At 48.7% G+C, this 12,415-nt stretch overlaps 6 protein-coding genes across 6 annotated transcripts; 3 read left to right on the forward strand and 3 right to left on the reverse strand.

Moving 5' to 3' along the window:
• Positions 1-1,979, reverse strand: BDV27DRAFT_134081 (uncharacterized protein). The gene is made up of 2 exons (XM_032068228.1): positions 1,757-1,979; positions 1-1,698 (listed from the first exon to the last, which is right to left on the reverse strand). Exons 1-2 carry the CDS (start codon positions 1,864-1,866, stop codon positions 660-662), a joined length of 1,149 nt encoding a protein of 382 aa, XP_031923739.1. The 5' UTR covers positions 1,867-1,979; the 3' UTR covers positions 1-659.
• Positions 1,980-2,145: 166 nt separating this feature from the next.
• BDV27DRAFT_134083 (SWAP/Surp domain-containing protein) lies at positions 2,146-4,741 on the forward strand. The gene has a single exon (XM_032068229.1). It carries the CDS (start codon positions 2,177-2,179, stop codon positions 4,598-4,600), a length of 2,424 nt encoding a protein of 807 aa, XP_031923740.1. The 5' UTR covers positions 2,146-2,176; the 3' UTR covers positions 4,601-4,741.
• A 195-nt stretch (positions 4,742-4,936) lies between these two features.
• Positions 4,937-6,146, forward strand: BDV27DRAFT_37354 (nuclear transport factor 2 family protein). The gene is made up of 6 exons (XM_032076468.1): positions 4,937-5,030; positions 5,207-5,224; positions 5,365-5,429; positions 5,509-5,580; positions 5,641-5,742; positions 5,818-6,146. Exons 1-6 carry the CDS (start codon positions 5,024-5,026, stop codon positions 5,926-5,928), a joined length of 375 nt encoding a protein of 124 aa, XP_031923741.1. The 5' UTR covers positions 4,937-5,023; the 3' UTR covers positions 5,929-6,146.
• On the reverse strand, positions 6,147-7,695 carry BDV27DRAFT_37371 (PQ-loop repeat-containing protein). Its single transcript, XM_032076469.1, has 3 exons — positions 7,314-7,695; positions 6,999-7,256; positions 6,147-6,923 (listed from the first exon to the last, which is right to left on the reverse strand). The coding sequence occupies exons 1-3, from the start codon at positions 7,382-7,384 to the stop codon at positions 6,365-6,367; spliced, it is 888 nt and encodes a 295-aa protein (XP_031923742.1). The 5' UTR covers positions 7,385-7,695; the 3' UTR covers positions 6,147-6,364.
• A 322-nt stretch (positions 7,696-8,017) lies between these two features.
• Positions 8,018-10,413, forward strand: ish1 (double-strand break repair enhancer MSC1). Its single transcript, XM_032068230.1, has 6 exons — positions 8,018-8,238; positions 8,309-8,440; positions 8,533-8,583; positions 8,643-8,790; positions 8,847-9,650; positions 9,707-10,413. The coding sequence occupies exons 2-6, from the start codon at positions 8,356-8,358 to the stop codon at positions 10,179-10,181; spliced, it is 1,563 nt and encodes a 520-aa protein (XP_031923743.1). The 5' UTR covers positions 8,018-8,238; positions 8,309-8,355; the 3' UTR covers positions 10,182-10,413.
• A 226-nt stretch (positions 10,414-10,639) lies between these two features.
• Positions 10,640-11,482, reverse strand: BDV27DRAFT_37411 (cytochrome b5-like heme/steroid binding domain-containing protein). Its single transcript, XM_032076470.1, has 4 exons — positions 11,380-11,482; positions 11,269-11,299; positions 10,957-11,194; positions 10,640-10,881 (listed from the first exon to the last, which is right to left on the reverse strand). Exons 1-4 carry the CDS (start codon positions 11,390-11,392, stop codon positions 10,651-10,653), a joined length of 513 nt encoding a protein of 170 aa, XP_031923744.1. The 5' UTR covers positions 11,393-11,482; the 3' UTR covers positions 10,640-10,650.
• Between the last annotated feature and the right edge of the window lie 933 nt (positions 11,483-12,415).

Consider the following 12,415-nt stretch of genomic DNA (forward strand, 5'->3'; position numbering starts at 1 on the left):
AAAAAAAAAAAAAAGAAAAGAAAAGAAAAGAAAAGGACGATGGGTAACGAATTATAAGCCTTCAATATGTTAAGCATATCCTGTCAGAGAACTAATTCATCCTGTCAATTCCACTAATGTATGGGTCTTGCTTAATGATCATTCCACTAACGATTCAACTCCGTCCCCAACAGACACCCGATGGAGTCCTGAGGTATACTAGAGAAATATTACATGTATTGTCCGAGACAGACGAATTGCTACATGCATTCACCCCCACTATATTGTACCATCGTGTGGTCAGAATCTGAATGCTAGTAGTATATGCCCACGCGCCACACGTGGAAGGAAAGCGTTTTGTGCTATCAATCTGACGGTGAATTCTCATCGGCAATGGCAGTCTTCGGTCTAGCAGAACTGGTGCCTGTGACAAGATTCCACTCATAGCGACATCGGTTGACCCACACAACGGTTGCCTTATCCAAATACCGAGCTTCTAGAACACAGTAGACGTTGGATAACACCAGTCGTGCAGAAGGATCCTGGGACATCCGATGCTAAGTGGAGCAGAAGCATGAAGTCCGTCAGTGTTCTAGGTTCATGAACTGGATTCTGTTGTTGATTGGCGCGGCAATCTTGTAACTGTTTGACGGTAAAGTCTCGAACAGTCGGACTCGCAATCATGGCTGTCTTCTCAAAGCGAGAATGTCAGATAACTTTACACGGCCTTTCTCTCCCCAGCCTGCTACTCCGCTTTGGACAGCAGGCCTGACGTGTGTATACCAGGCCCATGCTCGTTGATCCAACTCCTCTCCGTTGAGAAACGGAGCCCAAGATTGGCATACCAAGTCAATAGCCCGCAGTAGATTTCCCAAACATGTCTCTTTCTCGGTGTTTGTTTGTGAGAGACGCTTCTGGTTCGGCCTATCTGATGCTGGATTATTGTCCTTTGATGCTTCTGTGAATGACTTAAATAAATATGATCGCGCAGCACCTGGTGTGAAAATTGGAAGAGGTTCATTTGCGTTGGAGGCCCCAATCGAGGTACCACGATGTGCGCTTCGCAAAGCCTCGATATCGATCCCCCATAACGGTGGCATGCCGTTTAAGTTATCTGAATCTGAAACATCCTGGCCTAACATATCATTGGCTGCGTGGTGGATATCTTCATCGTGTTCTGAGCTAGCCACACCCACGGGCTTACCTTCCCTAGGATTGTAGTCCCACCTTTTAAGAACCTTGACTTCTCTTCCAAGGACTCTGACTACGGGCTGTCCTTCTCCCCAACCTTCCTGGTCAGCAGAGTTCTCGGTTTCGATACCCAGACTGGCAGCTTTTGAGCGACTGTTAGCGCTAACAACTGCCTGAGCGAGGCTAAGCCTGCTAGAGATCGGCTGCTCTGGCATAGTATGCTTCAGAATACAGACAGCAAAAGCTAGCACGAGAGGTGCTCTGTTCGTGAGTAGGATAACCTTCGACAATTCGTCTTCGGTCGCAGAGGTGGTTGGAAGAGAAAGTGCACATTCTGTGTCAAAAGGAGTGGCATCATCTCTCCGATCCAAGCCTCTCGACCTTTTTCGAGGAGATTCTGTGCTCCCAGTTGAAGCTTCGCGCTTTTTGGAAGCTTTCTTTGCTGCGTTCCACACTTGCTTTGCCAACTTATTGTCTTGGAAGATCTCTTGGAGAGCCTTTAACTCTGACTTGGAGATTTGCTCAGGGCTAAGATAATATTAGACAGACTCCATCTCACTAGGGATGGGGATGCAATCATTCATACGATGTAAGGCCGGCTTTCTGAAGCTCCATAACCTTACCCATAGCAGCTGCGAGAGGCATCTTGGCATCTTGTGATAGGAACCGTAGTAAAGCTGGTAACTGGGACGCCATGACAGTCTGCCTATATATTTAGTCGTATGCAAATTATTTTTTTTTAAAAAAAAAAAATAACTTAATCATCCCTGTTGGGGGATAAGAAAAAAAAAAGGTGAGGGGAGTTGACAAGCAATGGATACGTAAATCATAAGCCAAGTACCTCAATCTGTACTTCGTAGGTTCATCATTACTCGCTGCCTCAGGCTGCAACAGACTTCCCGCCTCCGCCCCGACAGCTTTCAGCGACTCCAACATTAAGCACTCCTCAACCCCATAGTTCTCGTGGGCTATACCAAGAGATTCGCTGCATAGCAGCTGACTCGCGATGTCCGATGATACGAAGCCTAAAGGCTTTCCAGATGTCTCTGCAAAACTCTCCGCCCTCCCTAAGAAATCACTCTTCGAGCGCCAGAAAGCCGAAGCCGAAGCCAAACGTGCCCGAGAACGAGCTGAAACCGCTGCTGTTTACGAAGACTTCGTGAAGTCATTCGAAGATGACTCTCCCGCGCCAGATCGACCGTCTGCAGATGGAAGGCTAAACAGATTTAACCCCAAGGGTTCTGCATTTGGGGGAGGCCCTGCAAAACGGCATTTCACCAGCTCCGGCCCGCGCATGAGCGGACCTGGAACTTTAGGACCACCGCCACCCTCGCTTTCTCGAAAACGTACGCATGAAGGGTTTCAGCCGTTAAATAGAAACCGGGATCTTGCGCATGGAGTGCTAAGTTTTGAGAATACGGCTTCGCCAGCTACGGCTTTTCGCACTTCGGATGATGAAGAGGATGCAACTGTTGACACGAAAGAAGCCGAGCGTGCTGCAGCTAAGCCCACGCTGTACTTGGCGTCACTACCTCCTGGAACTTCCCCGTCTGTGATTAAGTCGTTAATCCCGTCAGTTTTGTCAGTGGATAATGTCAAGCTCCTGCGTCCCTCTGGCCAACCATCGGATCGGAAATCGATGTCCGCCATCGTGACTCTCGCGAATGAATCTGCCGCCTCAGATATAGACAGTACAGTCAGCGCGCTTCAGAACAAATACTTAGGATGGGGATACTACCTGTCGATCTCGAGGCACCTATCCTCCGCTGCCATCAGCTCGACGATACCAGTAACTGTTGGCTTATCATCCACGAGCTCTCTTCCTTTTGGTGCCAAATCGATTGCTCCTGAAGTACAAGGAAGACTGAATCGTGCTCCACCGCCCGGTTTGCATCGCGGTGGTTTCGCGCCCCCGGCTTCGTACGGGCCATCTTTTGGTAGAAGCGGCCCCAACACCCAAGTCGAAGTGAAAGCACCGGCAGACCTAAAGCAATTGAGACTAATACACAAAACACTGGAAAACTTGTTAAACTATGGCCCGGAATTTGAAGCTCTTCTCATGAGTCGTCCAGAAGTCCAAAGAGAAGAAAAATGGGCATGGATATGGGACGCAAGAAGTGCCGGAGGGGTATTTTACCGATGGAAATTATGGGAAGTCCTCACCAACAGCTGTTCGAGGGGGAATCAACGAGGAAAACCTAGGAATCCGTTATTGATCTTCGAAGGCGGCGCTAACTGGGCCCCTCCCGAGAGTAATATCAAGTTTGAATACACTACTCAGATGGATGAGTTTGTCTCTGACGAGGATTACGACTCTTCTGATGAGGATCTATCTGATGTAGAAGATGAGAGGCGCCAACATGGTGGAGCGCCCCCCGCTGATGGTCTGGGTGCCAGTAACGATGGGCTAGGCTATATGAATCCACTTCAGAAGGCTAAATTAACTCATCTCCTCGCTCGTCTCCCAACGACACACGCGAAGCTACGGAAAGGCGACGTCGCGCGTGTTACTGCTTTCGCTATTGGGCATGCAGGGGCAGGGGCAGAAGAGGTTGTGGAGATGATTGTTTCGAATATAAAAGAACCATTTGCTTATACGGGCGCTAACCCCGACCGTGAAATGGAAAAAGGCGCGGCTCGGCGAGAACAGGCAGCAGACGTCTCCAACGATGCAGAGGAAGCTCGCTCACAGTCCAAGGGCAATTTAGATACATCTTCCGCGAAGTTGGTGGGTCTCTATCTCATCTCCGACATTCTCTCCTCTTCTGCTACCAGCGGCGTACGGCATGCTTGGCGGTATCGGCAATTGTTCGAGTCGTCGTTAAAAGCGCACCAAGTCTTCGAGCACCTTGGAAGATTGGAAAAAGACTACAGTTGGGGTCGCCTGAAAGCAGAGAAATGGAAGCGAAGTGTCGGAACTCTCTTGCATCTGTGGGAAGGCTGGTGTGTCTTCCCGCAGTCGAGCCAGGAACACTTTTATGGTGTTTTCGAGAAACCGCCGCTTACGGAAGAAGAGCTACGGGAGGAGAAGGAGAAGGCCGAAGCCGATCGAGCCGCCAATGCATTCTCCAAGAGTAAAAATCGCTGGAAGTCCGTGGAAGAAGACACAGCGGCACAGAAATTTGACCCAGGCCGACCTCCTGAAGCCGCCCGCAGTCGTATGGATATTGACCAAGAACATATTGCTCCCCGGAGTGAATTCGACGCGGAGCCGATGAGCGATCTTGACGGAGAGCCAATGGAGGACAGCGATTTGGAAGTCCCGGATGGTGAACCTATGGAGGAAGACAGCGCTCTCGTGGAAGAAAGCGGCTCGAAAGGGCAACCAGAGAAGCAGCCGGAGCTCTCAGCACAACCGGAGCCTCAACGGCCAGTTCGCAAACCTCGACCAAAGGCGGAAGATATGTTTGCGGATTCCGATTCGGAGTGAGATGTCATGTCATGAATACAATATTCACTATGTAGTATTAGGTAGTAGTAACTACTTGGTTTGATACCACTTCTAGTCCGCCGTGTTGAGGCGCTAGGGATATGAGGATTCTCTTTGCTTCGACGTGATACTAAGTTATAGAACTATTAGTACTAGGAGTAGTTATGTACCTCTGCGGAACCTTACAAAATCCCGCATCCATGGGGTCGCAGTCAACCACCGAGGCATCATTGGTTGCCATGGGTTCCCTGCCTGAGGCAGCCACGATGATTGGGCCCAAACTGTATTCCAGAGCCCCACAATACCTGAAATACTTTCGATGTTGATATCGTCCCGGCTTTTCCTCCCCCTCCATCCCCGATTCCAGCGTTATACCCTTTGATTCTAATACCCTGTCTCATCGCATCACCCCAATCCGTCAAAATGGCCGGTAAGTCATGTTTGCGCTACAGGAATTACCATCTCACTACGAGTTCATAAACCTACTTTTGCACTTTTTATTAATGCCCCTCCTCAATTCATGGATCCCTCCAAGATGAGGAGCGCAGGCATGTAACGCACATGGGGGATACATACAAAGCTAATACATGAATTTTCAATTTCTAGACTTCCAGACCGTCGCTGGTGAGTGATATTCCTTCTTACCTTGTCGTCTCAGATACAGACGCGCTTAACGACGATCATGACTCCCACCTATCAACACGGACAACGGGAATGGAGACAAATATCGCATGGCTAATTCTAACAACGTCTGCAACAAACAGAGCAGTTCGTTCAGTTCTACTACAACACCTTCGATGCAAATCGCGCGCAGCTGGCTGGTCTCTACGTATGTCTTCCGCTATGCGCAAGGCTTGAGCGCAAGAGCAGGGGAAACTAACTTATTATTCCTTTTGCCGGGATCACAGCGTGATAATTCCATGCTCACTTTTGAGACCGACTCCATTCTGGGCGTTACCAGTATCGTTGAAAAGTTGACTGTGAGTCACACTAGAGCAGGTAGTCAATAGCAATGCGCTAACGGGAATCGCTTGTTACAGGGTCTTCCCTTCCAGAAGGTGCAGCACCAGGTCGGCACACTTAACGCCCAGCCTTCTAATGAGAATGGCGGTATCCTTGTCCTCGTGACTGGTGCTCTGCTTGTATGTTTCTCCCATCCACCGACGGTTGGGTCTGGATTAATTTGCTAACCTGTCCCCGCTTCTTTTTGCTTTTAGGTCGATGAGGAGCAGAGACCCATGAACTACACCCAGACTTTCCAGCTTTTGCCTGACGGAACTGGAAGCTACTTCGTTTACAACGACGTCTTCCGTCTGGTTTACGGTTAAGTGCGGAATCGTGGAGGCCGATGTTGTAGGTTAGGTAGCTTATGAAGATTACGATTATGAGGGGATAACGGCTCTGCTGCTACTTCTTCTGCTGTGGGAATGACTTGTTCGATTTCCTAGTAGCGGAGTAGTACTGTGGGTATTGGACGTTCCTTTCCCTGTTATACACTGGCTAGACTTGAAACCATATCACATTGTCTATTGAGGTTTTTGTCCTATCTTGTTGTCTTCCTGTTGCGTTCAAGAGTAAAATGGACGAGTTGCCTCGATTCTAAGCAAAGGAAAGGTCTATCGCATCGTACCCAAGGCTCCAAATCGCATTTATACTTACATTGCTCATTGAAAAACTGAAGATCCAAAAGGACAATATCCAAAAAATCATAACACGGGCAGCTATGGTATGAAAGCTATCCAATTACTTTCATACAGGGGCCGATCATTGGTTCTGAAGAAGGGGGGTCTCTTCGGAGGGACGCGACTCTTGCTCATCGCGCTCATCATTCTCCACTGACCCGTCCTCTCCATGACTGTGTCCCTTGTTCGGCCCCAGGTACTCGAAGAAAACGCTCAGTACGAGTAGTAGACCCTGTAAAGTCGCAGTGATGAGCAAAACACCCCATGTACTCCATCCCTTTGCGCCCAATCTAGCCGCAAGACTGGCAGCCCAAACAAAGCCACCTGGTGTCTGTATACACATCATGGGGATGCTCAGACTGCCAACGCAGCGCAGTTTGACGGTAGTGTAGATCTGAGGGAAGTATTGAATTGAGGAAAGGACCGCGGCTAAGATACCGCAGAAGTTGGACCAGGACTGCAGAGAGCCGGGTCGTTTGAGTCCAATGGTGATTGTAGCTATAAGCATAACGGATATGTGTAGGATACAGACAGCGCCTACGATCAAGGCGGTGCGGTATGTTGGGCCTTGCGGCCTTGGCTTGGTGGTTGAAGGCGACGACTGTACATCTCGAGGGAAATAGATGATGTATAAGAATAGGCTATGTAGTAAGTAGAAGAAAGTTGCTTGTCAGCGACATGGACATACTTGCCACTTTCGCGGATGAGACGCTTACATGATAAAGAAGCAGAGGCACTGTGTTCCAATCTGGAGGATACCTAGCAGTCCTGCGAAACAAGCCAGGCCGTTGACGTCACTGCAACAGGAAACATCCTGCAGACTTTGTTGTTGGGATACCACGTTTGCTAAAGACGACGAACCGGAGATTGTTCCCAATAAGACAAAATACGGTGAGATACCGTAGGAGCTCTTTAGGGAGATGATTCGGTAGTGCTGGGGAAGGTAGGATAACAGTATACCGAATACGATCAAGCTGTTCAGTTTAGCATATGCCTTCAGGAGAGTTTCGATGGTGTTAGGGAAACTGTACATTGATAGGGTGAAGTTTATATAGCCTGGAGAGACCAGATGCTTGCATTGCGCGTTGGACAGAAGATCCATCCTGACGTTTCGTAAAGCACACGATGAACACGCTGCGTGCAATAATCTTCTATTGGGTATTTAATAACGGCGATTGATAAAGGAGCAACTGATCGAGTTGCGATCATCAAGACAGTGATTGATAAAGAGCTAACCAGGAGCATCCGAGGCCAAGCCCTGTGATAGACGGTAACTACGGTGAGTTCCTCGGTAGTTTGCCAGTGAGCTGCAGACTGTTGGGGCTAAAACAAAGCCATCTCACGTAAGGATGTCTGAAGCTGTGTCCTTATTTTAGGCTATTTGTAGTTAAAACGATGTTCGAGTGGATGTGTTGGGGGTGAGGAGATGACTTGTCATTCGGTCTACGAACCTCCTCCCTGATAAGCGATAAAGTACTGTATGTACTGTTTGTTCGGTACGGTACGGAGATGTAATACTTAGTATGGTACTCCGTACTTAGTACGTAGTTCTTGCCTCTTAAGTCGATGTTCTCCGCATAACCCAAAGAGGCAATACCTGGCGCTAAACCACGAATAGCTAGACTGGCATTCTTATCTGTTGAGAGCTTCAACAATCAAAGAGATTACAATCAGACTACGAGATTTAAACTACATTCACTGAATTTCGGTCGTCTGATTAGCCAGTGAAAACCATGTTAGATCCACAACAACTGAACAACCAGGCGTCTCGAGTTGTCGAGATGATGCGCGACCAAGGTTGACCCAGTCGATGACGCCAGTAACCACACGCAGGCCGATTGTGCAAACAACTACGTCACTCGGCAATCATCTCTCATCATTCCTAATAAATAAATACTACAACTTCCTCACATATCCTTTTGTTTTCAAATTCCAACTACCCTTGTAAGGACTTATGTAAGTTGTCCTCAATTGATGTCCTTCGGATTTCTCAAAAATCATCTGAGATATAACTGACTGCTAATAGTTACACCATCAGTTAGAAGACACACCAAGCATTCGTGACCAGTGACTATGAAGCTAAATTTCGCTTCGGGTCTGGTGCTGGCCCTCGCAACCGTGGAGGCGGTTGGGGCACACTCGTGGTTCAGTAGAGCTGGTATGTAACCATCACTGTCTTACATTGCGATGTTACACAGCCTGTATGCTTTCTGAAGATGAAGGGTTATTCTGACAAAAGGACCACTGTAGTATACGACAAATGGCATGAAACAGAACTGGAGCGGTGGCTCTCCGACCATGGTACGACTCGCCTAATGGAAACGTCTTCTACACCTGCAAGAGGCTAACTTGAGGTATAGACATCCCGTACCCTTCGCCTGCTGATCGCAAAGACCTCGAAAGTGCTGTGAAGGTAAACTGGAACTCGAAAGTCCAAAAGCCCTTAGGACAAGCAGCGGACCAGGCTACTGATCAATGGCATCATGCTAAGGACTGGATCTTTGATACGTAAGTCAAGAACAGAAGCGCTTAATACTATGCACGCCACTAACAAATGAAAACAGCTGGTCTGATTCTCATCTCAAAGCTTTCCTTGATCGGCATGGTGTTCCTGCCCCTCAGCCGCGCAAGCGCGATGTACTGCTCAAAACGGCCCGCGAAAACTACGAAGCAATTGCCAAAAGACTCGGAGAGGCTGCTTCTTATCCTGGCAACTGGGTCTACGAGCAGTGGACTGAGTCCGACCTGAAGGAATGGCTTGACGAGCGTGGCTGGCCGGTGCCCCAGCCTACAACCCGTGACAAGCTGATCGCAATGGTGCGTCGCAACGCTAGACTGGCCAGCTTACAAGCACGGAACCTCGCTGCTTCTGCTTCTAAATCCGCAGATGCGGCTCAGGCTACTCTGAGTGAAGCGCTGTTCAATGCGTGGTCTGACTCCGACTTGAAGAAATTCCTCGACGAGCATAATGTCAAGGTGCCACAAGGCTCTAAGCGCAACGAGCTGGTCGCACTGGCCAGAAAGCACCGCGCCTCCCTAGTTAGTCAGGCCTCCTCTGTAGCTTCTACTGCATCCCAGAGTGCTACCTCGACGGCCTCGGAATTATATGGTGCTGCTACCACTAAGGCTGGCAATGAGTACGCCCGAGCAACCGATGCCGCACAGCTTAAAGGAGAGGAAGCCTTTGATGCTGCTGTCGCGACCTGGTCCGACTCCCGCCTGAAGGCCTTCTTGGATGCACGTGGTGTCCCTGTTCCGCAGAGCAACAAGCGTGATGAGCTTTTGGCAAAGGTTAGACTGCACAAGCACAAAGCAGCCACTGGCTGGAGCGCTTGGACTTTCGACACCTGGGACACTGAGCACTTGAAGTAAGTCATCATTGCACGTATCCAATCAGTGACCCTTTTTCTGACCTCAATTGAAGGAAATACTTGTCTTCCATGAATGCCAAGGCAGCCCACCGTGCGGATCTCACTCGGGATGAGCTTGTGAAACAAGCCCAAGATACTTATGCTAAAGCCTCCAAGGCTGGAGGAGCAAACCTGGCATCAGCTACGTCATACATGGCGCAGGCTACTGACGCTGCCAAGTCTTCCACCTTCGACACCTGGTCTCAGTCTGAGCTTAAGGCTTACCTTGACTCATATGGTATTCCGGTCTACCAAGGCTCTAGCCTCAACGAATTACGCGCTGCAGTACGACGCAACGCCGAGTACTTTAGGTACGGTACTTCTACTCCTCAAGGAACAATCTATGCCAAGATCCAGGATGCTACCAACTGGCTCCTGGATCAGTTGAAGATCGGAGCGGCCAGTGGCCGGGCTCAGGGTCAGCGCGCTGCTGAGAAGGCGCAAGAGAAGGCTGCGGACGCTGCGGAAGAGATGCGAGCGGAACTGTGAACTTGGGGAATCTAGGGAGTTCTTAATCCCGGCCACGATTTGATGACTTGTAACAGTACCTCTTGATTCTTTGTCGTTCTCTCTTGGTTTATTTTAAACATGGAATGTTAATTACAATGGTCGTGCTGCTCAATTCTGCAAAAGTTTGCACTAGGTAGTATCGGTAATATGACTAACCTACTACCCCTCTGGGCGTTATGAATTGTGGTGGTAGCAGGTTTAACATTAGTACTTATAATAAGATGTCATTTACTATGATCTAAAAGTTCCCAATACATGCGGCTCACACTCGAGCGCCAATCGAATCATGTCTCATGCGAAACAAACAAGAAAACCACACGCATCGCTTTTGAAAACACCAGGTGCCACATTTTCCATCAAGATACTTCCGACCTCGTAGAAGCTTCAACCCCGCATTCCGTCATCAATACGCGGTACCATCCGTAGTGAGAGTTTAATCGCAAGGTAATTATGCCTTCGGAGCCTCCGGATCGCCTTCAGCAACCAATTTACCCACGACCAAATACTTCTCCAAAAAGCGCTCCTCCCACGACTGGAGGTTTTCCAACGCTTCCGCATCAAGATCCTTGAGGTCATCCAAAGGAGCCTTCAGGTCCTTGGTAAGCATCTCCTCGTCGAAGCTCTGGCAGGCCAATCCACGGGATGCGTCTCGGCCAGCGAAGTTCTCGTAGGGGCCGCCCTGCACCAGAATGAGTTAGTTTTGTCTGCGAATATTCGGTTCTTGTCAACCCGACGGGCTCAAGATAGCGCATACCGGTCCGTAGAAGTTCCTGCCCGGGGATACATCGAAGACGCGACCGCGGACGGCTAGATAGACGGGCTTTCCATCGACACCGTTGAATTCAAGCAGAGTAGTGGGGGTGAACGTGCGGAAGACGACGGGCGCAGGACCCTTGGGAAGAGTTACGGGCGCTTTTGGTCGGAATTGCATGTACACCAGAACGGCGAAGAGGGAGAGAAGAAGTAGGTTGATCGGCGATGCGATTGACATACTAAAGAGAATATGGGTTAGTTTTCGATCGTGTGGAGGACCAGACCAGTCCTTTGCGTTGGTTGGGATACTGACACTTCGGCGGGCGGCGGGACTGCCCCGTCTTCTGCAGATTATGTTAGTATGGATTATGGGTTAATGTGTCTTTGACTATTCATTTAGCGGATGATGTATAAAGAAACATACGTGGAGATGACATAGTTATGGTTGTTTGTGAGGAAGATCGGTGGTTTTGGTTAGGAGGCGGACAAGTTGAGGTGAAGGATGAAGCTGACAAGAGGTAAAGTTGGAGATGACGGAAGACAGCGTTGAATATTACTTACTGTACACCGTACAGTAAGTAACAATCACTCAGGTATGTATGCTCCGTGTCCAGCCCAATGCGGAGAAATAAGCCGATGCTGACAGCGGTATTAATTACCGCACGTGAACCCTCTCCAGCTGCAGTCTCAGCTGCAGCCTCAAGGTTCAGGCCGTCAATTCACCCATGGTTTACCCGGAAGTCCTCACGGATCTTTAATTCAACTCCACAGGCTTGTTGTACTTACTCCGTTTATGCCAATTTTCTGAGTCCCGTAGCACAGACACCCGAGGAAACTGGGTTTCTCCTCCTTTTAATTTATTTCCCTGTTATTTTTAGTGACCAGGACCGAGGAAAATCCACTCCTCGGATGACTTAAGGGGCTTTCAATGGTCTGGACGAAGATCATTATAATTGTTATGGAGTCACGGAGCTAACGTTGACTACTAATCATAGTACCTGATGAACCCAACTAACGGGAGACTAACCACGAACTGTTAGTCAATCAGGATTACTGCAAATTGCTGAAACAGGACCCTTCATGGGCATGTGCTTGTTCCGGTGCCATGACTTCTTCCATTTCTTCTTGCTGCCCCCTCAATCAGGCGAGCCTGATAGTCATCATTATTCATTCTTTCTGCAATTGTTCATTCGTTCCTTCACTCGTGTTGAGCACTGTATAATTTCTTGGATTTTTCCTTGCTTCAATTCTTTCTCTCTTTCGGAGTTTCTTCTCCCTCCTTTTTTTTTTTTCTTTCTTTTATTTTTACTCTTTAATTTTTTGTCTTTTACTACTAACTGAGCGGTTTTATCCGTGTCGCATTCGAGTCCTTGTCAGCAAAACCTTCCCTTTGTTGGCGTGCATACCGGACAAGGATTGGTCGACATTTTCTCTTCTAATTGTTGAATGACATGCTGGCA

This window comes from Aspergillus caelatus, assembly GCF_009193585.1.
Source record: "Aspergillus caelatus strain CBS 763.97 unplaced genomic scaffold BDV27scaffold_202, whole genome shotgun sequence".
NCBI classification, from domain to species: Eukaryota; Fungi; Ascomycota; class Eurotiomycetes; order Eurotiales; family Aspergillaceae; genus Aspergillus; species Aspergillus caelatus.

Excerpts from the sequence above, each read along its gene's own strand:
- BDV27DRAFT_134083 (XM_032068229.1), top strand. The coding sequence starts at position 2,177 with ATGTCCGATGATACGAAGCCTAAAGGCTTTCCAGATGTCTCTGCAAAA.
- BDV27DRAFT_37411 (XM_032076470.1), bottom strand. Across the intron at positions 11,195-11,268 it reads GTCCCGCCGCCCGCCGAAGT|TATGTCAATCGCATCGCCGA; the intron begins GTCAGTATCCCA and ends TATTCTCTTTAG. Across the intron at positions 10,882-10,956 it reads GCAGGAACTTCTACGGACCG|GGCGGCCCCTACGAGAACTT; the intron begins GTATGCGCTATC and ends ATTCTGGTGCAG.
- BDV27DRAFT_134081 (XM_032068228.1), bottom strand. The coding sequence starts at position 1,866 with ATGGCGTCCCAGTTACCAGCTTTACTACGGTTCCTATCACAAGATGCC. Across the intron at positions 1,699-1,756 it reads CAGAAAGCCGGCCTTACATC|CCCTGAGCAAATCTCCAAGT; the intron begins GTATGAATGATT and ends ATATTATCTTAG.
- ish1 (XM_032068230.1), top strand. The coding sequence starts at position 8,356 with ATGAAGCTAAATTTCGCTTCGGGTCTGGTGCTGGCCCTCGCAACCGTG. Across the intron at positions 8,441-8,532 it reads CTCGTGGTTCAGTAGAGCTG|TATACGACAAATGGCATGAA; the intron begins GTATGTAACCAT and ends GGACCACTGTAG. Across the intron at positions 8,791-8,846 it reads AAGGACTGGATCTTTGATAC|CTGGTCTGATTCTCATCTCA; the intron begins GTAAGTCAAGAA and ends AAATGAAAACAG.
- BDV27DRAFT_37354 (XM_032076468.1), top strand. Across the intron at positions 5,430-5,508 it reads CGCAGCTGGCTGGTCTCTAC|CGTGATAATTCCATGCTCAC; the intron begins GTATGTCTTCCG and ends CCGGGATCACAG. Across the intron at positions 5,581-5,640 it reads GTATCGTTGAAAAGTTGACT|GGTCTTCCCTTCCAGAAGGT; the intron begins GTGAGTCACACT and ends CGCTTGTTACAG.
- BDV27DRAFT_37371 (XM_032076469.1), bottom strand. The coding sequence starts at position 7,384 with ATGGATCTTCTGTCCAACGCGCAATGCAAGCATCTGGTCTCTCCAGGC. Across the intron at positions 7,257-7,313 it reads ATAAACTTCACCCTATCAAT|CTTGATCGTATTCGGTATAC; the intron begins GTACAGTTTCCC and ends TAAACTGAACAG. Across the intron at positions 6,924-6,998 it reads TGCCTCTGCTTCTTTATCAT|CCTATTCTTATACATCATCT; the intron begins GTAAGCGTCTCA and ends CTTACTACATAG.